Source organism: Daphnia carinata, chromosome 3 (genome assembly GCF_022539665.2).
Source record: "Daphnia carinata strain CSIRO-1 chromosome 3, CSIRO_AGI_Dcar_HiC_V3, whole genome shotgun sequence".
In the NCBI taxonomy this organism is placed as follows: Eukaryota; Metazoa; Arthropoda; class Branchiopoda; order Diplostraca; family Daphniidae; genus Daphnia; species Daphnia carinata.
In genome coordinates this window covers 3,158,895-3,183,032 of record NC_081333.1, presented here as the reverse complement: position 1 = coordinate 3,183,032, position 24,138 = coordinate 3,158,895, and the positions used below count along the sequence as shown (strand labels likewise).

The window sequence follows — 24,138 nt, the reverse complement described above, 5'->3', positions numbered from 1 at the left end:
TCATCACTGCATCTTTTGCCTACTTGTAATATTGCTCGTATGCAAGATAAGTTGGCAACCATTTCTGCGCTTGCAAATAGTTGCAGTCAAGCTTCACATTTTTTTCAGCGACTATCAAATGTAATTCGTTAGCTATTCAGGGGATAAGACAACCTCATAGTGTTCTAGTTAAACTTAAAATTCATTCGGTTAATAGTTTTTGGGATTTGTACTCGCCGGTGTTGCACGGCTGAGCCTCGGCCGGTAAATCCGTCTGCGGAATCCACTCGTCAAAAGGTTTTACTCCATCGGCTGCCATTTGATCCCGTACCTGAAACAAGCGTCACAATCAACAGCCGAGTAAAAGAAATCTATTTTGAGAGGCAAACTATCCTCACCGATTCGGCGCCTCTGAGTGCTCTCAGCAAGTTAAGTCCAGCAACTTTTTCTAAATCAGTTTCCGTCCATCCGCGGGCAAGTAGCTCGACAAACAAGTTGGGATATTCAGACACGTCTTTCAATCCTTCGGGTGTCCTATTGATATCAACTTATGTCTGCAAAGTTGTGGCGCATCTGTCTGTGGAAGTCACTTACCTTGCGACGCCATTAAAGTCCGATCCGACGCCGACGTTGTCAACCCCCGCGATATTCCTAATATGTTCGATATGATCTGCAACGCCCCGAAGTAATTCAATTACAGGTAGGTTGGACGAATTAGAAAAATGATCAAACCTGCAACGTCTTGTACAGTTGCTGTCAGACCACAGGTGATGTAAGAGACAAAGAAATTGACCATGACGACACCACCGTTTTGAGCCACCAACTGCAAAATATCGTCGGGAACATTGCGGGTGTTGTTGCATAATGCGTAAGCCGACGAATGAGAGAAAATGACAGGTGCTGTACTAATTTCCAGCGCATCTCTCATTGTTTTGCGCGATACATGCGACAAGTCAATCAGCATTCCGATCCGATTCATTTCCGCTACCACAGTCTGTTAATTAAAATAACTTGAACATGATACATTTCTGTTATTTTACGTAAAATTTAGGTACCCTGCCGAACGGAGTTAGACCGTCATGAACAGGAACGTTACCGGGATCGTCCAATTGCGAGTTATCCGCCCTAGATCAGACACATTTCGTACTTGAAATATTGTGAAACTGACGTAATCAAACGTTCTTTTTTATTACCACGGGGTAGGGCATGAATGCGTCATTGTCATGTAACGTACACCCCTGTCGTACATCATACGGAGAACGCCCAAAGAGCTGCCCATCGAATGCCCACCTTCAACTCCAACCATGCTCCCGATTTTTCCTTGCGCGAAAGCATCTTCGATTTCTGTAAAGCATTTGGTAGTATCACGAAGTTACGGGAAAAGGTGATAATTGAGTGAACCTTGTGCTGATGTTACAAAGGCGAATGTTGTCGGATTTGCCTCCACTAATCGATGGATTACGTCAATCTGCTCCCACGTCTTTGAGATGGCATCCTTGTATTGCGTAGTACACGGAACATAGGCTGACCAAAACTTTAAATCACACCAAATTGTTATGTTACGTCGTTCTTTAAGTTATACTATTAATACTGACTTGAGCTCCGACTTTTCCTTGGCGTAGTCTATTGATATCCGTGTGCGATGAGGCGGAACTAGCCCATGGTTCGACAATTGTCAAGTCATAAATGTCCAAATCTCCCACTTGATTACTTTCATATCTTCGAAGGCTATAAGGGAAATCGTTGTGCCTGTAAACAGACAAATGTATTTTTAAATGTTTAAAATGATTTCTTACTGATATCACTTTACCCATCAATAAGTGGAACTCGATCCAAAACGTCTTTTGCTTGAACTAAATATTCTTCAAAGGCCACTTTATTGAAACGACGAGAAGGAGAACTCAGAATCTGCTCAGCTACCAACAAAACTGTGATAATAATTAAACACAGTCTCATTTTCAGTTATTACTTTTGATGGAAAAGGATTTGGCGGTTGCTATTGAAATATTACAACTAACAATCACGTACACTCAAGGTACTAATATAGCTTCAGCTTACTGATTACGGCACACTGTCCATTCTGGACTTAACGAAAATTACTGTCCATTTGTTGATTTCGTTCAAGTCCAGAGAGCGACAATATTAACACAGACAAAAACAAAGACTACTGATAAAAACATCAATATGTATATGGACTTCGGTAGACAGTTTGTTGATAACTCAACCGATGCTTTCAAAAATTCCGTAGTCCCTATTACATCAGACGAAACAAAATGATAGCAGTAAAGGCGGATCCCCTGGATTGGCTATCCCGTTGGCAACAAGGATCCCTGTACTTTGAATATAATAGTTTAACAATCGCAATATACCTGTTGCAAAAGCACAACAAGATTTCAAACTTGGCTTAGACTTTTGCAAGTTGGACTTGCTGGATCTTATGGAAAATTCTACATTCACATCGAAAATATTCGCAAAACAATATTTCACTAAAGGCTCGATGTGGTAGACGTTCTGTACATATTAAAAGCACAGCACTTTCCTAAAGATCAAACCCACCCATGACCTTGCTACGGAGTTGTTTATCTGTAAGTTTCCCGTAAGCAAACAACAGGCGAAGATTGCAGTCAGCGTATGAAACGGTACACGTAATCTCTTCATCTATTAATTGATTTAACCCAGATGCGCAATAAACTAATTGTGGTGTGCCACCGGGAGAAAACGAAATACTAATGAATTAGCCTTAGCCAACTTACTATTAAATGCCAGAGACTTACGCGCACAGCAAAACTAAAGGAAATTCAAGTTCACTCAACCCCTACTTGACTTTGAAAATATGCGACTGTGTTTCAGCGGACACCGGAGTAAACTGAAAAGGTGGAGAACGATTCATTCGTTCCTGAGGCAATTAGGGCAAAATGCTTTTTGAAAAAAAAAAAAAAAAACGCCCTTTCTTTCCTCGAAATTTTCCGCTCCATTACCCTAACATTTAACGTCAGCAAGGTCGAGAAATATACGCCCCAGCAGGAGGCTGGGCGATCACCTGGTGAAGGTTTACTAAAGTCATTTTACCTTTGACCCAATACGCTGATGAGAATAAAAGATAATTCCGTACAAATTTTTCCATGGATGTTTGAAACGCTTAGTACAAATAAAATTTTCTTTAAAGAAATGAGAAACTGATAAACCAATCAAGTTTTTATCAGAGGTCAGAGGAAGCCTTTTCCCATGGATCAATCACCAAAGCATGCAGTTTGATTGGGTTCTTCCAAGAAGTGCCCAATCTCAACGACTATGTTCTCTTCGACTGCCAGTCGTGATCGATTTAAAGCCGTCGGGATGGATCGATCTATCGGCCCCCAGACCAGCATTGGACTCGCAAGGGTCGTATAGGCCATTCTATCGACATTTTTGTTATTGCTTCCTATGTAAAAAAAAACTAAAGTTGAACACAACCACATTTTGCGTGGGAAGAAAAATGTCGATTGACGTCGAAAATCCGAATGAAAATGAAGAGCGTGTTAAGAGAAAAGAATTCGCAACGCAAGAGCTTTGATGCAACATCAATTTTCTGATACGTATTTCCGTTGAAATTCGAGATGATGGCGCATGATACGATGTGCATGTGTAGGTGAAATTCGATAGTGTACCAAACAAGACTGTGTACCCAATCCGTTTAAAAAAAAAGGCATCTTCACAGCATATCATAGGAGTAGTATCATATTAAAATCTTGTGACGTAACAAGAACTACATTTTCGTTAAATTGTGGTCATCTTGATACTATGAGTTAATTTTAAATGTTCGCAAACATTAAAAACAATTGCGAAGAGACGAAAAGAGCTTTCAATTGAATGTCCAAATTTCGAAAGATAAATTCAAAATATCTGTATCGTTATTGCAAAAGGAGACGAGAGCTAATTACGTTGTGATCTTATTGATTAGACTCGCTCGACTCCTCTTTCATGTGGATACTGACTCGACGACCATTGACTTCCGCAAAGAGCAGATCGTCCGTTTGAACCGTTTGTCCTTGATCGAATTATAAAGCAACGGAGGCAATTTGATAGATGGTTATATAAATTTCACTTAACTGCGTACTGCCCAAACATGTGAAATTGTACAGTACTCTGTGTAAATAAACATTAAGCACAAATGGTTATCGCCAACAAACTGAAAGATTAAACCGTTGTATAAAATGCAAACGTTGTGATTGAAATTTGATATGTTATGTACACGGTTTGGCCGGAACCCTGACACAATTTTAAATTCAAAACGTCTCGAAGTAAACTATACTTAATATCCTAATGTCTGGCATGTTAGATGACACAACGTGCAGGGCTCTAAAACATGTAACCAAGAAAAAAAAAACATAAAAGATTAGACTGATTCCATTATTAGATTTACACCTCGAATTGTTTGCACAAAACACAAAAACAAATACGTATGAGATGAGACGCGTGATTTTCCTAAATTACACTCGGTTCGTTTTCATTCAACGAATATTAAATTTAAATGGAATAGCCCATTTTTAAATTTCGTATTTAAATAAGGCGGTAGTGTTGCTGTGGCGTTCGTTCGTGAGTAAAACGTTCACGCCCGTAGATTCCGCCGACGGTGGACTGACGGGCTCCGTTTGTGTTGACGCCTGCGCAAATGTTCCAATCAAAACATCGTATATTTACGTAATTTTGCGAAGATCAAACATTACCCTTTCGGACATCGTGATGGAGCTCGAGCAGTTCTCGAAATTCTGGAACGCGAACAACTTTTTGCTGTTGGTAGATACCAAGGTTTGCTTACAGCCGGTAACTTTCCAAAATCGAAAGGTTAAAGTAACCACCATGGCCACTATAACAAGGCAGATGAGGTTTAAGAGAACGATATACATTTTCTTGGTTTTAATATCGACTGCGTCTTCAAAATCATTTTCCGGCGTAGTGAGCAAATCACAGTTCAAAGGCTCGTGACGATAGACAACGACACCCATAGCTGGATTACGTGAATATGTTCGAAGCATCATGGAATTCTTGGATGATCCATCCTTTCGTACATACCACAGTTTTTTGTAATTGTAATCTGTCCAGTACACGTAATCACCGCCCACCTTCGATTGAATGGACAATTAATACAAAATCAATGCAAATTAAAGAAAAAATTACACACCGTGAGACTGACGACGAATTGGCTGATACCACTATATATTTTCTGTCTGCCTGTTCCATTGACGAAGCTTCTTTCGATGCTGAACGTTCGATAATCGTCTTGACGAAGATTGTCAGCCCAGTACAGCCTCTGCTCCAAAACGTCAAGATCCAACGCGTTCGGTACAAACAAATCCGTTTGAATAAGGATTTCTCGTTGGCTTCCATCGTGAAACGATCGTTCAATAGTTGGACGTGACTTGTACACGTTGGTCCAGTACAACATCCTGGAAAAAAAGGCAATTACAATCGGCTTTCATTATTATAATGAGCCTATTACCGATTACCTCATACAAGGATCGAACACAAGTCCACGAGGTTTCGCATCGTCTTCTAAAAAGTGAACAATTTCAATGCCATCCTTCTCTTCGACGTGGATATGGTCTTTAGCGAGCTGAACTTGTCGAATGGATCGATTGAACCAATCTGTCCACAACAACATTTTCCTGACAGGATCGTACGCCAAACTTTCGACAGTTTCATTTGTATTTCCTGCATAAAGACAATTAGTATTGAAATTCATCTGTACTTCTAGAGGGGGGTGAATTACTTTCGACAATGTCCTGAACAGGATGCGATTCATTGCCAAGAGTAACGCTGAAGATGTGACCGTAAAGGTGATGTCGGTCGGAGAAAAAGAGTTTCCTCGTCGAGGCATCATATGCGAGAGCAGACAATTTTGAAGCATTATAAGAATCTAATGGCAGTGTTCGATACATACTTCCATCAGTTAGGAATTCGAGTGTATCACCAACGGCAACGATGAGATCTGTTGTGCAAAAGGTCGTAGTTAAACGGACATACGTTCAGCGTAATCGTTCAGTTCAGAATGCTTGAAATTGAAAGAGAACTTACCGTCATGTTTGAGACCAGTGGCGGTTACAGTAGCGAAAGCCATAACAATAACAAGAGCTTCCGATTGCATTTTCTTTTCATCAATGAGGTAGGATTATTTGAGCAGCACGATTCAGTTTGGGATTTTCTTTTGGAGCTGCTATTCTGGAGCGTCTTGTCAAGGGATCAGTCTTTGAACTAGTCGATAGCGAACGAAAGCGAGGGAAGTCAATCTGAACCCTTCAGGAATTATTGCGTAATTGTATCCAACTGCGCAACATTAACCATCGCAATCTTTGGAAGTTCTCAGTACACCATACGCAGTTATCGCTTGTTGTGTGAAATGAATATACAAACTGAAATTCAGCGTACCACTGTGTCCAAAGCTAAGCCAAATTTCAATCAAGAATTAATGTTAACCGAATATTACGTCACAGGCAAAATTTTATTGAAATTAAATCAATGAAAACGTGCTAATCAAAATTCTTGAATTTCTTAATCTAATTGGACAACGACATTCTAAGACGAGCGAATCTAGCATCGCTTTCGGCTTCACTTTGGTGACAAAGAGAACCATGGAATGGCATAATAAAGGATCAAAATGAAAAAAGAAATTGAAGAAAGTTCAATGCGTAAGGCTGCGTTACCGACAATTGGATTGGTTTTGTTGCCATAGTCACCAGTGTTACACGGCTGTGATTCTGCTGGCATATCCATTTGAGGGATCCAATCATCAAAAGGTTTCACTCCATTGGCAGCCATTTGATTACGGACCTACACACCGTCAAAACTTAAAATGTAAACCAGAATTATTTTTATACAAAAAGAAAATCAACCGCTTCGGCCTCTTTGAAGACGCGCAGTAAATTAAGCCCGGCCACTTTTTCTAATTCAGTTTCCGTCCAGCCACGAGAGAGTAACAAGGCGAACAAGTCTGGGTATTTCGAAACGTCTTCCAATCCTTCTGGCACCCTTAAATTGAGGTTTAAATCAATATTTTAAAAAATAGTTTGGTATGCTAGTTACCTAGTTACGCCATTATAATCGGCCCCGATTCCGATATAATCCGCCCCGGCAACGTTTCGGATGTGGTCCATATGATCTGCGTTGCATGGAATGAAACATTTGAGTTCTGGTCACGTTTTCAATATTTTTTTTTAAATAAAGCGTTCTTACTTGCCACATCTTCAATAGTCGCTTTTGAAATGCCACAGGTGACAAAGTCAGAGTAAAAATTGACCATGACGACACCTTTCTTTTGAGCCACCAGTCTCAAAATGTCGTCGGGAACGTTCCGCGTGTTGTTGCACACGGAATAAGCTGACGAATGAGAGAAAATCACGGGAGCTGCGCTCGTTTCTAACGCGTCTTTCATAGTTTTCCGCGAAATGTGCGACAAGTCAAGTAGCATTCCCAATCGATTCATTTCCTTCACCACAATCTGCAATTAAAAAATATTCAAGGTTGACTATCAACCATTTCGCGAGAACTTTTGAGGTACCTTGCCAAACGCGGAAAGACCGTTGCTAACGGGCACACCCCCGGCATTGTCCAGCTGCGAATTATCTGCCCTACACCAGGAAAAAGAATTAATAATGATTTCAAAATAATTCAATGTTATTTGTAATTCAAAAAGTACCATGGAGTGGGACATGCGTGCGTTAGTGTCATGTAGCGGACACCCATGTCATACATCATCCTCAAAACAGATAACGAACTGTCGATGGAATGGCCACCTTCGACTCCAATTAAACTTGCGATTTTGCCCCGACGGAAAGCATCTTCGATTCCTGCAAATCAAAATGTGCTTATTACAATCATTTTCAACAACTATTTATGTTGTCAATGGCGGATACCTTGAGCTGAAGTGACGAACTCGAAAGTGTTCGGATTAGCGTCCACGAATCGATGGACGACGTCGATTTGTTCCCATGTTCTGGTAACAGCATCTTTGTATTGGGTTGTGCAACCTACGTACGCCGCCCAAAACTATTACAAGTAAATTTTTTAAAAAAGCTAAACAAATCTTCTTGTTTTGAAGGGTTCAAACAGAACGAGCCAAAACTATTTACCTGGGCTCCGACTTTGCCCTGACGCAATCTAATTATGTCGGTATGCGATGAAGAAGAGCTGGCCCATGGTTCAACGTTGGTCAAGTCGGTAATATTCAACATTCCAACTTGATTCTTGGCATAATTACGCAATGTCCATGGCAAATCATTGTGCCTACACAAAATGAATGTTCAAAATAAAACAGAAATTGTTAATTTAGTTTAGCTAGTTACCCGTCGATTAGCGGAACTCGTTCCAAAATAGCGTTGGCTTTCGCCAAGTAATTCTTGTAGGCAAGTGGATCAACATTACGACGATAACGAGAACTGTGGATCTCCTCTGTCGCAATCAGGAGCATTAAAAAAATAAAATACAGTTTCATTTTTTTTTGGGGGGGGGGGGAATATGTAAATTCAATGCCCTTAGTAGAACCTCTTCTTTCACAGAATGTCGCGACTGGTTTGAATTTTAAACTTGTTTTAGGACAGCACTTTTAAACGAATAAAACGCACGCTCGCTTACGTTCGAATGGTGAACTGCGATTACTTCAATAAAAATAACCGGTACGAACCACTTGACTGCAATTGCGAACACTGCGAAGAAAACAAAGGGAATATCTAAAGTTGTAATGCACACTTGGACCAAGAATTTTCGGATTGGACTCGATCCGCTTTCAGGGTCACACATCCTTATAAGGATTGGTTGCGTCTACGGTCCCTGAGGTAATTGCGTTCTCCAAAACTTGTTTTCCTAAACACTTACGTTTTTCAAAAGAAAACAATTAACGTTAACTCGTTAAATATGACAACCATTCAATGTTTTAAAACACAATTGCAACGTACGAAACAGCCAACTGAAAACTTAAAAACGTAGAACAACAATTAAACTTCTAGGACTGTACTGTGCGCGTGACAATGCATGCGTGAGTTAACAGAATTCATACATTGTATGATAATTGACATTGTATGGTGAATTAGTACTCAAAAAGTAAATGTTAAAACGAAAAATGTTACGAGCCCTTGTTATTGTTGGATCTCCTAGATAGGGCAACGAAGAGTCAACAAATTTTTACGGTGGCTTAGTTTAAGGGCACCTTGGCATTAGCGTCGTACTCGCCTGTTACGCAGGAAGGAGTGCTAGATTACTCGAAAAAGATTAAACGTAGATAGCCGCTTCTGGTTTTGGCGTGTCAAAATTCGTTCTCCAATAACGTGGCACAATCACCGGCTTTTTTCCAGCCATCCTCTTTTGGTAATTCGACCGTGACTTCCTGCTGCATGCTCGGCTAACATATCAAAAATAAGCATTTCATATTACTTTGCTATTCTGGAATAATATTACGTCATCATCTGCTTAGTAACACGTATAGTTATTGTCATATTTACCCTTTCACACATTGAAAGAGAATTTGAATTGCCCTCTAAATCTTCCGTGATAACAACAGTGCTCTCCTTGTCAGACGATCTTCGCGTTAATTTACTCGCGCTTAAGAACCGGAGCCTAATAACGGTGGCGATTGCAATGACAAGAAGACACGTAAGAGGTATACACGTTTTTGCTATCGTTGTGTATACGGAAGACGTTTGGCGTAACGGCAATTCAACATCAGTTTCGTTCATTTCTTTGAGCTCGTCGACAAACGAAACAGACTGCTCGTCAACCGACTCACACCGGTCTCCGCTGAATCCGATCGAACAACTTCAGTAGCAAAAAGAAAAGAATAAGAAAAACAATTAAAACAAAAGAATAAAATTTCAAATAAGAGCATCACCTGCAACGTAAAACAGAATTCACGGTGATACATTCGCCATTGTTGTTGCAGAAATCTGAACAAACGTCCGCATTTACACCTCCGTTCTGAATGGGCTCTGAAACAACATCGACTGGATGAGATGGTGACGGAATTAGAGAGCAGTTTATTGGGTGATGACGCAACACTACGACATCCATTACTGGATGGCGAAATGTTCCAATAGACATGGCTCGTTTCGAAGAACCATCTTTCCGGATGTACCATAGCTTCTTGTGATTGTAATCACTCCAGTAGACGTAATCATCACCAACCTTGAGAGTAAATAATTAGAGTAAACAAATACTTTAGCGATCGGTTGTTTAAGAAAGACTTACAGCAAGACTGACGACAAATTGACCGATGCCACGGTAAATCTCTTCTCTATTTGTTCCATTCACGAAACTTCGTTCAATGTGAAAGTAACCGCTAGAAAGACTCTCCACCCAATAGAGCTTCTGCTCCAACACGTCAAGATCTAACGAATTAGGTAATAACAAATCAGTTTCGATCACGATTTCACGTTGACTTCCATTGAGAAATGAACGTTCAATTGTTGGACGAGCTTCATGGATGTTTGTCCAGTATAACATCCTAGAAAGCAAATGTAAAATAAATGAAATCCATTGACATATGACAATGGATGACACTGTTTACCTTGTACAAGGATCGGAAACCAAACCCCGTGGTTTAGCGTCGTATTCTAGGAAATGCACTACTTCAACGCCATCATTTTCTTCCGTAGGGAAGTTGTCGTGGTCAATCTGCACTCGACGTATAGATCGATTAAATCCATCAGTCCAGAAAAGCATTTTATCAACAGGATCGTACGTCATGCTCTCGACAGTTTCATTGCTTCTTTCTGCAATAAAAAAAGGAAATTTGAAATGTAGAACATTTAACAAGGACATTCCCTTACTCTTGACCATATCCTCCACAATGTGGGGCACTTCCTCGTCGACATTGACGCTGAATATGTGGCCGTGAAGATGACGTAGATCAGAGAAAAAGAGTTTCCTTGACGTGGCATCGTATGCCAAGGCTGACGGTTTTGATTCATTGTAAGCATTCAACGTCAGTCGTCGATATGTACTTCCATCAGTGAGAAGCTCCAGCTGATGCCCCACAGCAATTATCAAATCTATGAAACAACGTTCTCGTGGATTTTAAATGTTTTTCAGGAAGAAGAAAGGTCACTACGCGTAGACGTGGACTACAATGCCTCGTAGGTCGTCTACTGCTCGGCTTCAAATGAAGCGACTAGAACCTCTAACAGCTGACGTAATAAGCGATGTAAGGTTATGCAACTAGTGACATTTGATACCGGTAGAGCTCGAAATGTTGAAGGTTTTGCAAAAGATAAGTTCAAATAGCTGAAAGACGCTCAGTTAGAATTTTTGACGACAACTACATTGGAATCCGCTCAGATAAGAATGAAAAAAAGAAATGTACTTACCATCTTGTTTGATACTGCAAACTGTAGCTATCGAAAAAGCAATCAGAACAACGAGAATTAGCGATTGCATTCTTTGCCACGAATGTAAATGACTAAATTTAAATCGAGCGAACTGCAATAGAGAACATTTGGCACTGCTCGACACTTGACGATTCAACTTGCTCTTCCATCGAAGGTTTTTGCGCGACTTCAAAACCGCCTCCGGTAGACCTCGACTGCTCTAAATTGAATATAAAGAAGAAAAGACCTTTCACTCAATTGTCTTCCTGCGCGCTTTTTAACTATCTGAAAGAACACCGCATCACGACCGATAACGCAAAAAAAAAGGGGGCGGTCCATCGATCTTGCGGTCGAATGACCCGCAAAAGCCGGTCGGAGAAAGCCTGATTTTGCTGTTCTTCTTTTTGTTTCATGTGGAATGATTCTAGTGCCCGTAGCGCAGCTTGCCAACCTCCAATTAACTATCCTCTTCTGTTTTTAACTGGAAAAAATGATGCAATGTTACATCAGAAAAAGCAATGATGCATACTATCAAACAGATTTAATGATCAACATTATAGATCCACGTTTTTCAGTAAAATTTTTGAAAATGTCTTTACCTTTGTATTCTCAACTAACGGGACTTCGGACATGTCCTCAACCGTCAACGAAAGTTTGAAAGAACACTTGAATTGCTTTTGGTATTCCCCACGTAATTAGGACAACCGTTAATGCAACAAAAGTCTTTTTTTATGCATACACTTTTATGTAAAACAAACGGGTTGCGTTTGGCTTTAAAACAACGAATTTTTCGGTCATGGCAGTTCTCAACAAGGAGAAAGAAAAATGAAAGCAGCAAAATGCGCCAATATGTTACACTTGTTGCGTCATTTTTCTGCAGTCTCTGCCGTTCTCAAAATCTTGAAAAGGGAAAGCATCGTCATCTTTGTCAGAGATCAACAATGTCCTACCACTTCTAAACGTCCAACTTCTAAATACAAAAATAGCAACAACAGCTATTATGATGAGGCTAGTAATAGTCAAACAAACGATGGTTATAGTTTCTGATTCATGTGCGATGAATTGCTCAGTTTGAGCGAGTTTCAGCAGACTGCAATCCAATGGTTGATGTCGCAATACAATACTCGTCGGTGGATTGCGAAATGTTCCAAGAGTTACCGGACTGCTAGAAGATCCATCTTTTCTAAGGGACCACAGCTTCTTTTGAGTGTAGTCTCCCCAATACACGTAGTCACCACCCACCTTGATAGCCAATTGAATTTGAATGAATATATCGTAGTCTGTTATAATAGGAAAGTCAAACCGTACGGCGAGACTGATGATAATTTGGCCAACATCACGGTAAATTTCTTCTCTTCCCGTTCCGTTCACAAAGCTTCTTTCGATGTAGAAAGAACCGTTACGAAGACTTTGAGCCCAATAGAGTTTCTGTTCCGGCACGTCGAGATCCAACGTCATCGGCTGGAACAGATCGTTCTGAATGAGAACGTTTGGATGACTTCCATTGATAAAGGACCGTTCTATAGTGGGACGAGATTGGTGTACATTTGTCCAGTACAATATTCTAAATCAAAAATAGCTTTGAATTAACTGTGAAATGTGGGGGAACAATAAATTATTAACCTTGTACAGGGATCACAAATTAATCCGCTTGGTTTGTTTGAATTGTCAAACGAATGCAGAATTTCAACATCTCCCTTCTCTTCCGTATGGAATGTTTCATGGTCGATCTTTACGCGACGTATGGATCGATTAGATCCATCCATCCATAAAAGCGTTTTATCAACAGGGTCGTACGTCAAACTGCCAACAGTTTCGTTATCCTTTTCTGTTTGTTCAATCAAAGCAAAATTGAAAATCATTGAACCGTCTTAAATTTAAGCGGAAAATTTCAAATACTTTCAACAATGTCGACAACAGGATGATAAAATTCGTCGTTGAGATCAACGCTGAATATGTGGCCGTGACGATGGCGAGTGTCGGAGAAAAACAGTTTTTTGGTCGCAGGATCGTACGCGAGGGCCGACAACTTCGACGCGTTGTAAGAATCTAAATTCAGTGTTTCAAATGTTTTGCCATCACTGAGAAGCTCAAGTGTATCGCCAACAGCAATAATTAAATCTGTAAAATAAACAAAATTGGTCATCTCCTTTTTGCATTGCCCCGGGTTAATTTGTCTGTAATTAAGAAAACTGTAAAAAGTTTTCGTCCCCGTCCTTTTGTTTTGCATAATATTCTAAAGAGATAGGGATGAGTAAGGTAAGTCATTAGCCTTGGACTGTTTCTACGGCAAATTCGTTCCCTGCCCCATGAAACATTTTTGTTTCCTACAGAATGTAAAGGAAATACCTTATGTGTCGAATTTACATAATGTTGTAGGAGACGTCAAAAAAAAATTAGGTTTTCGAATGTCTAGAACAAAGCTCAATATGTAGATCAGCTTTAAGCATATGAAAATGGCCTTTGGCTATTGACACCTTAGCTGCAACTTGCATATTATATTGCACGAGAACAAAAATCAAATTTGCATGCTATCGCCCATGGCTAAAGAGCACCAATTATGAAATGTCGGTCAACTAAATAAAACACCACTTCACTTACCATTGTGTTTGAGACTGACCACCGCTTCAAAAATAAGGAAAGTGGAGAAAACTTCGATTCGCATTTTATGCAAATCAGGAAACTAAGAAAATTCGAAACAAAAACCACTGTCTAAATGTTTAGCACAAATTCGCTTGTCACTCCAATGTTTTGTTCAACTTCGTGTGCTCACCAGTTTGAAACTGTTCCAGGACGAAACGTAGACAGCCAGTCTTAGCTCGATGATCAATTTTTCTTTACTGTACGCCATTGGACCAGGTGGAGAAACTTAATATCCCAGTCACGACTGGATACGTCAATATTGAGGTCGAATTATCCAGTGAAGGTTGACTAGTAAAAAAAAAGTAATTGTCTTATAATATTGGTCTTCTCTTTATCTGCAGAATAATTCCAGGGCGGCTTTTCAAAAGCCAATTTCGAAAACTTTTGATGTCATAACTGCCCGGTAGCGTAATCTCACGAGATCAAAAAGAATTGGGTTTTTTTAAATATTCGTTGCGTTCACTGCAATGACCACCAGAGACGGAAAGTCTATAATTTGACATGCATGGAAAATAAAACAAACCAAAAGACGCAGTTGTCTACTTCGGGGGTTCTTGTTACAAGCCAATAACGCAGTCTGTTCACATGTATGTTCCGAAGTCTTATCCTGAAATTTGTTCGGATTATTTACTTACATTCTTGAAAATCATTTTTCAAAAAATTATTTACGATAACTTTTATCAAACCAGTTTTTTTGAATCGCATTTTTAAAAAATGCAATTTCCTTTTCTTTAAAAACAAACTTGTTCATCGCACTGCGTAGGGTACAGGAGGCATAGTTCGTAACCTCCTGTCTATGCCCTTTTGGAATATTGGTTTAGGTCATTAAATTATAACAACCAGACGAGATTAAAATCTCACGCTGACCTAGAAATTTCCTAGACGTGGTAGTAGCTTCTGGGTTGTACACTTTCCACGCAAAACGAACTGACAACTGTGTACTATAATGATAGGCCCTGTTTTTTAACGATGTATTTATTTAAAAACTCGCAAATTTGTGAATGAGAATCAGATTACTTTACAATATCGACATGAACAGTACAGTTATGATAAATACTGGGGGACAGCCACTATATCACTCTTTCACACATTTTGTACGTGTTATTAGGAACGGGGTTCTGAAAACTCTGGAACGCAAAAGTGCCTTCTGTTTTATTGGAGGAGAATGGTAGGGCACAGCCGATTAGCCGTCCGAACCGAAAGATTAAGATGGCAACGGCTGCCACGATCGTAAGCGATGTAAGGATCATTAACGTTACAATTAGCGAGTCATTTTCCATGGCAAGTTCCTGATGATGAACGTTTGACATAATTAAGCTGCAGTTCAAAGGCTGGTGACGAAACACTGCCACACCCATCGCTGGATTGCGAAAAGTACGGAGGATTATGGGGCGTGCAGATGACCCATCCTTCCGGAGAGACCATAGCTTCTTATGGCCGTAATCGCTCCAATAGATATAGTGATCTCCCACCTTATAAAAGAAAGAACTTTTCTTCTAGAGAATGAAGGACGTTATATTGGAGGTAAATGTACCGTTAAACTGACGATGAAATCGCCAATGCCCTGATAGAAAATGTGTGTTTCACTTCCGTCGACAGAGCTTCTTTGAATGCGGAAGTGTCCGTTTTTAAGATCCTCTGCCCAGTAAATCACTTGGTCAACAACGTCCACATCGAATGCGTTTGGTAGCAATAAATCTGAATAAAGTATAATTTCACGCTGGGTTCCGTTGATAAGCGAACGCTCGATAGACGGACGATCACTGTGAATGTTTGTCCAGTACAACATCCTTGATAGAAAATGAATTGAATAAAAACTTCGTACGTTTTCCTTATAGAAGTGTTGATTTACCTCGTGCAAGGGTCAGACACTAAACCTTGAGGATTAGCATCATTTTCCAAGAAGTGCACGATTTCTATGCCATCCTTTTCGTCTATGTGAACGTGCTCGTAATCGATTTGGAAGCGACGGATGGATCGATTGATCCCATCCGTCCATAACAGCGTTTTAGTCACAGGATCGTAGGCTAAGCTATCAACACTTTCATTATTATTCCCTGTGAATAAATGCGTTTAAGCAACTAGCCTGGTTAATGTATGAAGCTACAATTACTTTCAACAATGTCTTCAACTGGTCGGCGGGATTCTTCGTCCAGACTCACGCTGAATATGTGGCCGTGACGATGACGCAGGTCGGAGAAAAAGAGTCTTCGTGTTGTGGCGTCGTAGGCGAGAGCCGACAGTTTCGTTGCGTTATAAGAATCCAACGTCAACGTCCGGTACGAGCTTCCATCAGTGAGAAATTCGAGTTCATCACCAACAGCAATGATGAGATCTGTATGCAAAATACGAGTGTTTAATAAACAACTGTATCCGTCAGTAAATGGAACAGCGATAAACAGTATTCCGATTACAGTTGAACTTATTTGCAACAAGAAATGTTAAATACATACTAATCACAGTTATTACATAATAATAGATTTATTACACAGCACATTCTAAAAACTGTGCGAAAATGATTGAATGCTACCTTAACGAAACTTGCGTTCAGTACTTACTTTCGTGCTTGATACATTGAACCGTCACACTAGCAAATGCGATAAAGATGAAACCTGCTTTTGAAAACATTTCTCTTGTTACAATTCAGACAACCCAATGATAAAATACTGTTTATTAAAAATGTTGAATAGAATTGAATCTAGGGGTTGTGCCTTCTCTTTTACGTGAATGAAGACTAAAGGCAACACAGCTTTTTCAAACAGATTTTGTATTCGTCCTTATCGTTTTAAATGTGAAAGAAATCTGGGGTGTCTTATATATAGGCTAGGCTTACTGCGTAGGCTAAAGAAACGTCGCAGTTGGCGACCGATTAAGCAAGAAGTCGTTCATCCCGCACTGCACAGTCGAAGCGTGACTTGTCGCAATAATTTAAATAATGCGAACACAAAAACATGTACAGCCTCTAGCAAATCATGTGTTACGCTCACATGTAACCGAAAAACCCTGAACGCAAAAGCGTTCAACAAAAGACGCACAATTACTTCATATCTAAAAACAATTAATGCAAAAGCAATTGACTCTACTTTTTGTTTCAGCTAAAAATAACTAAAGGAACTGATAAATTGGACGTACTTACTATACCAGTTTCGAGCGGATGTACCTCGACGAAACGAAATCAAACTGGATTATACCTTCGGCTATCTCTCGGCTCTTCTGATTAAAAGTCCAAGTATAATAACAAGATGTTCGTTAACTGCTGAATTAATTAAGAGAGAAAAAAAAAAGAGCACATTATCTAACTAGTAGACTATGGAACTCTTCTTTATTCCAGGGCAACGGGCATGGTCCAATGTTGAAAGCATCGGCAATGACGCTTTCGATGCGCAGATGTGTTTGCGCTTGTATAACTAATTTTCGTTTAAAGTTCAATATAGACCCCTCCCCAGCATGGTATCAATGTTTTTTTTAGAATTTCAAAATAAACATTTGTGGCTTGTTATGACTACAAAGCAGCAATATCAAACACAAATTCACACCAACTGGAAAAGTCACTACTGTTGTTTTTGTGTGTCATGCGAGAAGGTAACATATGAAAACGGGATCTCGAGTAAGTGAATCTTGTTTAACTTAACCTCCATACGTACTTTTTGCAACTCTGCACAATGCAGCAATGACGAAAAGCAACTGGTCCTGTCACATGAAACTGTCTATAGATAATGTTTTAAAAGAGGTCCTCGCATGGAACATAAAGATTTGTATCTGATCGCAACACGTTTTTTTAGATAAAGGCGAAAAAAAATTGTGAACCTTCCACCCCATCGAGGGATCGACAACTGAACGTAGACGAGAAATGAGAAACTGAAGAGGAGGATGGGTGCTGAAATCGCACCGTACCCTTCCCAATGCTAATTTCTAAGAAATACAGAGTTGCTCATTCCTTCGTATTCAAATCAGGTCTCAAAAAATACGAATGTTAAAATGCTATCAAATGAATTATTCGAAGGATTATAATGCTAAATACGTATACGACATGGGCTTAGATCATTCTATCAATAAACTAAGGTTAATATAAATGCAAATCAACTCGGCATTACTACAGCTGTTTAGTCGAATTGAAATGCGCTAAAACAGTTAAAATTAGTTGCCATTTTTAAATGAACTTTATTGGGAAATTGTATTATTGGGGAGATGATTGGTCGATCTTAACCTGCCCGGTGCTACAAGGTAGCGATTCGGCCGGCAGATCCGCTTGCGGAATCCATTCATCAAACGGCTTCACTCCCGTAACTGCCATCTGATCCCGTACCTTTTTTTAATAATAAACACCTAAGAATTTGATAATTCGCAACAGAAGAAAATAGATTCAACCGATTCGGCGCCTCTAAGAACTCGTAGCAAATTAAGTCCGGCCACTTTCTCCAGATCGGTTTCCGCCCAACCGCGAGCCAGGAGTTCGGCGAACAAATTCGGATACTCTGACACGTCCTTCAGTCCTACAGGTACCCTATTTATTGAAATGTTTAGAATTTTTAACGAATTATCTAAATTGCAGTAAAGTTTTGTAAGAATTTTACTCAGTTATGCCGTTATAATCGGCACCGATTCCAATGTGATCCACTCCGGCGACATTTCGGATATGATCCATATGGTCTAAAGCGAATAACAAAACAAAAGGAGTTGCATATTGAGATGAAAATTAACACTGGAAAAATTAAAATGAGTTTTTACTTGCGACGTCTTGAACGGTTGCCGTCGAGCTACAGGTGACGAAACTCGGGAAAAAATTTACCATGACGATACCTCCGTTTAGAGCCACAAGTTGCAAAATATCGTCGGGAACATTACGGGTATTGTTGCATAACGCATAAGCTGACGAATGCGAGAATATGACAGGGGCCGTGCTCGTTTCCAATGCGTCCCTCATTGTTTTTCGTGAAACGTGCGATAGGTCAAGTAGCATTCCAAGTCGATTCATTTCTGCTACCACAGTCTAGTTTAAATTCATCTTGAATTCAAATTTTTAAGATAGTATTTTAAAATTATGTAACCTTTCCAAATGGTGTGAGACCATCGTGAACAGCTACACCGCCTGGATTATCCACTTGCGAATTATCGGCCCTAGTTAAAATACATTCGCTTATTGATTACGCACGAAATTTTATTTATTCTATTACCATGGAGTAGCACATGAATGCGTCATTGTCATGTAACGTACACCCATGTCGTACATCATACGGAGAACGGCCAAAGAGCTATCGATTGAATGGCCACCTTCAACTCCAATCAGACTTCCAATTTTCCCCTGGGTGAACGCGTCCTCAATCCCTTATTTTTAAAATTGCAAGCGATCTGCTTCATTAACTTCATATTGAGTTATCATACGTACCTTGCGCAGATGTAACGAATTCAAAGGTAGTCGGATTAGCATCCACAAATCGATGGATGACGTCAATCTGTTCCCATGTTTTAGACACAGCGTCCTTGTATTGGGTTGTGCAACCCACGTAGGCTGACCAAAACTATGAGAATTCAATAACAAATGTTTTTCACTATTTTACTGCTATACTTAAAACTGTAATTTACCTGGGCGCCGACTTTTCCTTGACGAAGTCTATTGATATCCGTGTGTGACGAAGGGGAACTGGCCCACGGTTCCAAGGTGGTTAAATCATTGATGTCCAGATCTCCAACTTGGTTCCTTGCATAGTAACGTAGGGACATGGCAAAGTCATTGTGGCTAAAAAAGTAAATTCATCATGCAAAAAACTGGCTACTTTAAATAATTAAGCTTCTTTTACCCATCGATGAGAGGCACACGATCCAGGACGGCCCTCGCCTTGATTTCATACGTGTCAAGAACTACCTGTTCGACTCGGCCGGCCGGAGAGCTCCGAATCTGCTCCACCGTAAATAGAAGGACTAGGATGATACTTAATTTCGTCATAGTAGAACACGTCTAGAAAATCAAATGACTCCAGCATTAAACTTGAATATAGCGTCGAGATACTATCAGTTTGATATCGGTCTGATGTTACAGATTTAGATCGACATCTTGTTGATATCTTGCGATCACGTGATGTTTAAGGACAAAAAAAATTCGATAAAGCAACAAAAACAACTTTAGTACCTTTTATTTAATTTATCCAAAATCCAACTGTTTTTCGTCTATGGCTACAGTTGTAAAGACGAGCAGCAAAAATGCGAATTTACTGTCGCTCATGGTAACAAGAATAAGGCAAAAACAAAAACACTAACGAAGAAACAACGTTTGAAGCCGTGAGAACTTTCTGAAAAAAGGAAGATCCATGGGGAATAGTTAGAGCTTATTTTTCCGCCAAAGTGTTTCACATCTCGTCTTATCGACACAGTGGCCGCTTACAAGTCGTTAAGGTTAGTGCCAACGCGTCAACGCTGACTGACAGCTGCTGGGGGATTAGAAAGAAAGTGAAAGCGGCCATCATGGAATTTTGTACTCCCTTCCCCCCCACTTCTGCATGCCCTTGTGTGTCTCAAAAAAAAAGATAGAGAGAGCGGCCATCATGGATTTCTGTTCGCCCTTCCCCCATTTTCATGTGCTTGTGATTCGGAAAAAAAAGGGGCGGCCATCATGGATTTTTGTTCACCCTTCCCCCAAATTTTGACGCACTTGCGAATTTTTTTCTGAAAATGTTTGGAGATTCTAGGAACTGTCGAGATGAAAAAGAAGTTACCGATGGGAAAAAACAAGAAAAAAAAAACAAGCACATGAAGCGATAAAAACAGGTGGGGTGTGCAAACAAAATAACTTCCAGATCTGCTTTTGCGGATTTGAATTATGATATATTTTGTTATTCCACTGCCAGCTTTATGACTTTAATCTAACCCTTTCCAGGCGCACTTTTCTTGCACATAACATTTGCCGATTGCAATAAAAAACTGTGAATGATGCAAAAATCGAATGTATTTGATCACGTCAGAGAAAGGGGGAGAGACGTATACAACGGAGTGGTATAAAACTTGTAACGTGACAAGAACAAAGAACGGACTCACGAAGGTATGGCCGCTGGCCCACCGAACTGCTAGATTTCGGTTTGGGTCGGCTTCGGATAGCAAAAGAAAACCGGATAGACAGATTCGTATCTTTTCAAATGACCCTGCAAAAATATTAATAAAAGAAATATTATTCACGGTTGAGCGCCCCCTAGGTAATCGTAAAGTAAGTATGGCGATGTGACATAGTTTCCGGCTGCCATACCAATTACACGGGTTCGAATTTCTTTTGTTATAATAATTTAAAAAATCTAATTTCCACTGAAATCAACCAGTTTCGAGGATCCAGCAGATTATTTTCACGACTCTGTTTGTATTTTACAAACACAACCACGTACGATTTGCGAAAACGACGGGAACGTTAAGCAATGGGCCCATTGACAAAAGTAATCCAATGAGAAACACTTTGGCGACACAAATGAACGATGATAGTTTACAATGATAAAATTCTATGCATGTTCATGGTATTCATTGACGGAATAGCAATGAATCCTCGATCGATATCAAAATTCACATTTGAGCAGAACAGAACAATCCGCCCCATTGTTTTCCCAGCCTAACTCCTTTGCTGTGGCGTTTACGTTCTGTTGCTGGGCACACGGCTAAAAATAACGAAAATTTTCTTTGTCAATTATTTATGTTGTGAATCATAATAAAGCACATTGTATTACCCTTTCACACATGGCGAATGAATTGCAGCAATCCTCCAAATCATGAACTGGCAAAGTGTTTTCATTTTTGTTAGGGCGTGCCAGAAACCTCCTTCGAAACACTCGGGGTTGCTTCTCACGCGTTAACTTCATAAATTGAACACTGAGCATCACCGCAATAACGAGCAAGATCACGCACGTAATAATTATGCATATCAGAAATATTATCTGGAATTGATTGCTGTCAACGAAAGTTTCGCAATCCTTTTTGCCAGACTCTAATTCACATCGTTCGCCGCTGAATCCGACCGGACAACTATAACCAATCAATCGAGTGAGGTATTATCAAGATAGGAAATTAAGAGCATATTTACCTGCAACGTAAATCGGAATTAACAAGAATACAGTCCCCGTTATTGTAGCAAAAACCTAAACACAAATCAGCATCGTCGTATTTGGATAGCTGTTCTTGCTGGACAGGCAGTTCAGAATTTTCAATTGGAACAGAAACTACTCTGCAATCATAAGGTTGATGACGAAAGATTGTGACGCCCATTACTGGATTACGGAATGTGCGGAGTATGATGGGATTCTTAGAAGATCCATCCTTGGGTAAAGACCAAATGTGTTTGTGATCGTAGTCGCTCCAGTACACGTAATCAGTGCCCACCTTGTAAGAGAATGGACAATAAAGACAAAAGGATCTCTAAAGAAAGGACGGATTGTTTACATACTGCTAGACTGACGACAAACTGGCCGATTCCTCGATAAATTTCTTGTTTTCCCGTGCCATTCACGAAGCTTCTTTCGATGCTAAAGTAGCCCTTGCGGTGATTGTCAGCCCAGTACAACATCTGTTCTTGCACGTCCAGGTCGAGTGCGTTGGGCAACAACAAATCAGTCTTAATGAGAACTTCTCGATGACTTCCATTGAGAAACGAACGTTCAATAGTCGGGTGGGACATGTACCGGTTTGTCCAATATAAATTTCTGAAACAATAATGTCTTTATAAAAAACCTTGTTTATGGAATATTGATATGTTTATACCTGGTGCACGGATCGGCCACCAATCCACGTGGTTTATCTTCTTTGTCCAAGAAATGCACAATCTCAACAGTTGCGCTCTCTTCAACGTGAACGCTGTCGTGATCGACTTGAACACGACGGATGGATCGATTAAATCCATCGGTCCATAATAGCATTTGATCTACAGGATCGTACGCCAAACTCTCCACAGTTTCATTGCTGTTTTCTGTTTTCAATCAAAGAACAAACTAATTAGCCAACATTGTGGTAACGTGATAAATGTCTGACCTACTTTTGACGATATCTTCCACAGTATGACGTGCTTCGTTGTCAAGTTTGATACTGAAAATGTGACCGTTTCGATGTCGTCGATCGGAGAAGAATAACTTCCGTGTTGTGGCATCGTACGTTAGGGCTGACAACTTTGATGCATTGAAAGAATCTAACGTCAGCGTGCGGTACAAGCTTCCATTGGTTAGAAATCCAAGTTGATCGCCAACGGCAATGAGTATATCTGCATAGTATACGGAAGGAGATATTTAATACCATGTTTTCTCTGGTCAGACAGCTGCCAGTCAGATAAGATAAATCTCTTTGGGATGAGCAAAAGAGTAAGGAAAAGTTCACGAACGTCCAAAAGACGTGAGGCTCGGATCACATGTGTACGTGACTCTTTGCATGCTCAATAGTTTGTTGTGAAAACAAGCATCACGTTTGAAACAATAATTTTTAGCTACCGTTAAATTGTACGTAAAAAGTAATTAGTTTTCATGGAAGTTTAACAATGACACCTTGCGATTTTGAATTTACAAGATCCTGAGAATCTTGTATTGACTTACCATCGTGTTGGAGGCTACTCCCGATCGTGCACAGTCCCAGCGTGAAAACGATGAAAATAACGGACGCTTTTAATTGCATTTTAATAAGCAATACAAAATCAAACGGTTGGAAATGAATAACAATTCAGAATGGAGATATAAAAATTTGAAAAATCTCCAGATTAACAACTGGGTTCTAAAAATTCTTTGATCGAAGAGCAAACTGCAACCACGACTTGCCAAGGCGACGATCTTTTCTTTAAATGTCCTAAATGAAATGAAAGCAACCAAAGCATGGCTCGTACACTTATATAAGATTAGGGGTAGACGTACCAGAAACAAGTTTGTCTATACATACCCAATTCTTCGGACATAACAAACCTATGGGGCAACGTGCTAAATGCAGTGCCAGTGAAACGTCTTGCCCTGACGGCTATTGCAACACTTTTCCTAAGTTGTAAACGAGATGGAATCAGGACATCAACAACCTATGAATATTCAAAATATAAAAGGAAAACGAATAAATGAAAAGGTTTATCCGGAAATCTTTTTTCAATGTGTTGTACCCGGTTTTTGTATGACAATCAACGTCCATTAATTGGAATCAAATGTTTTTTTCTCTCTCGACAAGGCCAACTGTACTCTTCCACGTCAGCTTATGG

The 24,138-nt window shown here is 39.9% G+C and overlaps 8 protein-coding genes across 8 annotated transcripts; all 8 read right to left on the bottom strand.

Moving 5' to 3' along the window:
- Positions 1-97: 97 nt before the first annotated feature.
- On the bottom strand, positions 98-1,978 carry LOC130693284 (dipeptidase 1-like). Its single transcript, XM_057516413.2, has 9 exons — positions 1,790-1,978; positions 1,575-1,728; positions 1,381-1,513; positions 1,173-1,323; positions 1,035-1,104; positions 712-973; positions 574-649; positions 378-513; positions 98-310 (listed from the first exon to the last, which is right to left on the bottom strand). The coding sequence occupies exons 1-9, from the start codon at positions 1,933-1,935 to the stop codon at positions 182-184; spliced, it is 1,257 nt and encodes a 418-aa protein (XP_057372396.2). The 5' UTR covers positions 1,936-1,978; the 3' UTR covers positions 98-181.
- A 2,170-nt stretch (positions 1,979-4,148) lies between these two features.
- Positions 4,149-6,226, bottom strand: LOC130693285 (protein cueball-like). The gene is made up of 6 exons (XM_057516414.2): positions 6,034-6,226; positions 5,729-5,947; positions 5,466-5,670; positions 5,141-5,405; positions 4,686-5,081; positions 4,149-4,622 (listed from the first exon to the last, which is right to left on the bottom strand). The coding sequence occupies exons 1-6, from the start codon at positions 6,101-6,103 to the stop codon at positions 4,506-4,508; spliced, it is 1,272 nt and encodes a 423-aa protein (XP_057372397.1). The 5' UTR covers positions 6,104-6,226; the 3' UTR covers positions 4,149-4,505.
- A 264-nt stretch (positions 6,227-6,490) lies between these two features.
- On the bottom strand, positions 6,491-8,471 carry LOC130693281 (dipeptidase 1-like). Its single transcript, XM_057516409.2, has 9 exons — positions 8,298-8,471; positions 8,085-8,238; positions 7,869-8,001; positions 7,652-7,802; positions 7,514-7,583; positions 7,189-7,453; positions 7,039-7,114; positions 6,849-6,984; positions 6,491-6,786 (listed from the first exon to the last, which is right to left on the bottom strand). The coding sequence occupies exons 1-9, from the start codon at positions 8,444-8,446 to the stop codon at positions 6,565-6,567; spliced, it is 1,356 nt and encodes a 451-aa protein (XP_057372392.1). The 5' UTR covers positions 8,447-8,471; the 3' UTR covers positions 6,491-6,564.
- A 517-nt stretch (positions 8,472-8,988) lies between these two features.
- Positions 8,989-11,732, bottom strand: LOC130693277 (protein cueball-like). The gene is made up of 7 exons (XM_057516405.2): positions 11,310-11,732; positions 10,773-10,994; positions 10,511-10,715; positions 10,192-10,447; positions 9,836-10,128; positions 9,450-9,762; positions 8,989-9,349 (listed from the first exon to the last, which is right to left on the bottom strand). The coding sequence occupies exons 1-7, from the start codon at positions 11,377-11,379 to the stop codon at positions 9,254-9,256; spliced, it is 1,455 nt and encodes a 484-aa protein (XP_057372388.1). The 5' UTR covers positions 11,380-11,732; the 3' UTR covers positions 8,989-9,253.
- Positions 11,733-12,022: 290 nt separating this feature from the next.
- On the bottom strand, positions 12,023-14,071 carry LOC130693290 (protein cueball-like). The gene is made up of 5 exons (XM_057516419.2): positions 13,911-14,071; positions 13,209-13,430; positions 12,933-13,137; positions 12,618-12,873; positions 12,023-12,551 (listed from the first exon to the last, which is right to left on the bottom strand). The coding sequence occupies exons 1-5, from the start codon at positions 13,972-13,974 to the stop codon at positions 12,162-12,164; spliced, it is 1,137 nt and encodes a 378-aa protein (XP_057372402.1). The 5' UTR covers positions 13,975-14,071; the 3' UTR covers positions 12,023-12,161.
- Positions 14,072-14,909: 838 nt separating this feature from the next.
- LOC130693289 (protein cueball-like) lies at positions 14,910-16,695 on the bottom strand. Its single transcript, XM_057516418.2, has 5 exons — positions 16,511-16,695; positions 16,066-16,287; positions 15,805-16,009; positions 15,487-15,742; positions 14,910-15,424 (listed from the first exon to the last, which is right to left on the bottom strand). The coding sequence occupies exons 1-5, from the start codon at positions 16,578-16,580 to the stop codon at positions 15,023-15,025; spliced, it is 1,155 nt and encodes a 384-aa protein (XP_057372401.1). The 5' UTR covers positions 16,581-16,695; the 3' UTR covers positions 14,910-15,022.
- A 1,398-nt stretch (positions 16,696-18,093) lies between these two features.
- On the bottom strand, positions 18,094-20,232 carry LOC130693286 (dipeptidase 1-like). The gene is made up of 10 exons (XM_057516415.2): positions 20,080-20,232; positions 19,751-19,908; positions 19,536-19,689; positions 19,339-19,471; positions 19,127-19,277; positions 19,001-19,070; positions 18,681-18,942; positions 18,527-18,602; positions 18,321-18,456; positions 18,094-18,258 (listed from the first exon to the last, which is right to left on the bottom strand). Exons 2-10 carry the CDS (start codon positions 19,894-19,896, stop codon positions 18,130-18,132), a joined length of 1,257 nt encoding a protein of 418 aa, XP_057372398.1. The 5' UTR covers positions 19,897-19,908; positions 20,080-20,232; the 3' UTR covers positions 18,094-18,129.
- A 1,130-nt stretch (positions 20,233-21,362) lies between these two features.
- LOC130693278 (protein cueball-like) lies at positions 21,363-23,683 on the bottom strand. The gene is made up of 7 exons (XM_057516406.2): positions 23,498-23,683; positions 22,951-23,172; positions 22,680-22,884; positions 22,366-22,621; positions 22,006-22,301; positions 21,653-21,947; positions 21,363-21,583 (listed from the first exon to the last, which is right to left on the bottom strand). The coding sequence occupies exons 1-7, from the start codon at positions 23,574-23,576 to the stop codon at positions 21,485-21,487; spliced, it is 1,452 nt and encodes a 483-aa protein (XP_057372389.1). The 5' UTR covers positions 23,577-23,683; the 3' UTR covers positions 21,363-21,484.
- Between the last annotated feature and the right edge of the window lie 455 nt (positions 23,684-24,138).

Bases quoted from the DNA above. Each gene is read 5' to 3' on its own strand.
- LOC130693284 (XM_057516413.2), bottom strand. From the start codon at position 1,935: ATGAGACTGTGTTTAATTATTATCACAGTTTTGTTGGTAGCTGAGCAG. The intron at 1,324-1,380 runs GTTCACTCAATT...AATGCTTTACAG, and splicing joins CTTTGTAACATCAGCACAAG to AAATCGAAGATGCTTTCGCG. The intron at 974-1,034 runs GTACCTAAATTT...TTTAATTAACAG, and splicing joins GTCTAACTCCGTTCGGCAGG to ACTGTGGTAGCGGAAATGAA.
- LOC130693285 (XM_057516414.2), bottom strand. From the start codon at position 6,103: ATGCAATCGGAAGCTCTTGTTATTGTTATGGCTTTCGCTACTGTAACC. The intron at 5,671-5,728 runs GTAATTCACCCC...GTCTTTATGCAG, and splicing joins TGTTCAGGACATTGTCGAAA to GAAATACAAATGAAACTGTC. The intron at 5,082-5,140 runs GTGTGTAATTTT...ATTCAATCGAAG, and splicing joins AATTCGTCGTCAGTCTCACG to GTGGGCGGTGATTACGTGTA.
- LOC130693281 (XM_057516409.2), bottom strand. From the start codon at position 8,446: ATGAAACTGTATTTTATTTTTTTAATGCTCCTGATTGCGACAGAGGAG. The intron at 8,239-8,297 runs GTAACTAGCTAA...CATTTTGTGTAG, and splicing joins CGAGTTCCGCTAATCGACGG to GCACAATGATTTGCCATGGA. The intron at 7,584-7,651 runs GTACTTTTTGAA...TTCCTGGTGTAG, and splicing joins CACGCATGTCCCACTCCATG to GGCAGATAATTCGCAGCTGG.
- LOC130693277 (XM_057516405.2), bottom strand. From the start codon at position 11,379: ATGCAATCGCTAATTCTCGTTGTTCTGATTGCTTTTTCGATAGCTACA. The intron at 10,716-10,772 runs GTAAGGGAATGT...TTTTTATTGCAG, and splicing joins TGTGGAGGATATGGTCAAGA to AAAGAAGCAATGAAACTGTC. The intron at 10,129-10,191 runs GTAAGTCTTTCT...TTTACTCTCAAG, and splicing joins AATTTGTCGTCAGTCTTGCT to GTTGGTGATGATTACGTCTA.
- LOC130693290 (XM_057516419.2), bottom strand. From the start codon at position 13,974: ATGCGAATCGAAGTTTTCTCCACTTTCCTTATTTTTGAAGCGGTGGTC. The intron at 13,138-13,208 runs GTATTTGAAATT...TTGAACAAACAG, and splicing joins TGTTGTCGACATTGTTGAAA to AAAAGGATAACGAAACTGTT. The intron at 12,552-12,617 runs GTACGGTTTGAC...TTGGCTATCAAG, and splicing joins AAATTATCATCAGTCTCGCC to GTGGGTGGTGACTACGTGTA.
- LOC130693289 (XM_057516418.2), bottom strand. From the start codon at position 16,580: ATGTTTTCAAAAGCAGGTTTCATCTTTATCGCATTTGCTAGTGTGACG. The intron at 16,010-16,065 runs GTAATTGTAGCT...ATTTATTCACAG, and splicing joins AGTTGAAGACATTGTTGAAA to GGAATAATAATGAAAGTGTT. The intron at 15,425-15,486 runs GTACATTTACCT...TTCTTTTATAAG, and splicing joins ATTTCATCGTCAGTTTAACG to GTGGGAGATCACTATATCTA.
- LOC130693286 (XM_057516415.2), bottom strand. From the start codon at position 19,896: ATGACGAAATTAAGTATCATCCTAGTCCTTCTATTTACGGTGGAGCAG. The intron at 19,690-19,750 runs GTAAAAGAAGCT...TTACTTTTTTAG, and splicing joins CGTGTGCCTCTCATCGATGG to CCACAATGACTTTGCCATGT. The intron at 19,278-19,338 runs GTACGTATGATA...TTTAAAAATAAG, and splicing joins ATTCGTTACATCTGCGCAAG to GGATTGAGGACGCGTTCACC.
- LOC130693278 (XM_057516406.2), bottom strand. From the start codon at position 23,576: ATGCAATTAAAAGCGTCCGTTATTTTCATCGTTTTCACGCTGGGACTG. The intron at 22,885-22,950 runs GTAGGTCAGACA...GATTGAAAACAG, and splicing joins TGTGGAAGATATCGTCAAAA to AAAACAGCAATGAAACTGTG. The intron at 21,948-22,005 runs GTAAATATGCTC...GATTGGTTATAG, and splicing joins AATTCCGATTTACGTTGCAG to TTGTCCGGTCGGATTCAGCG.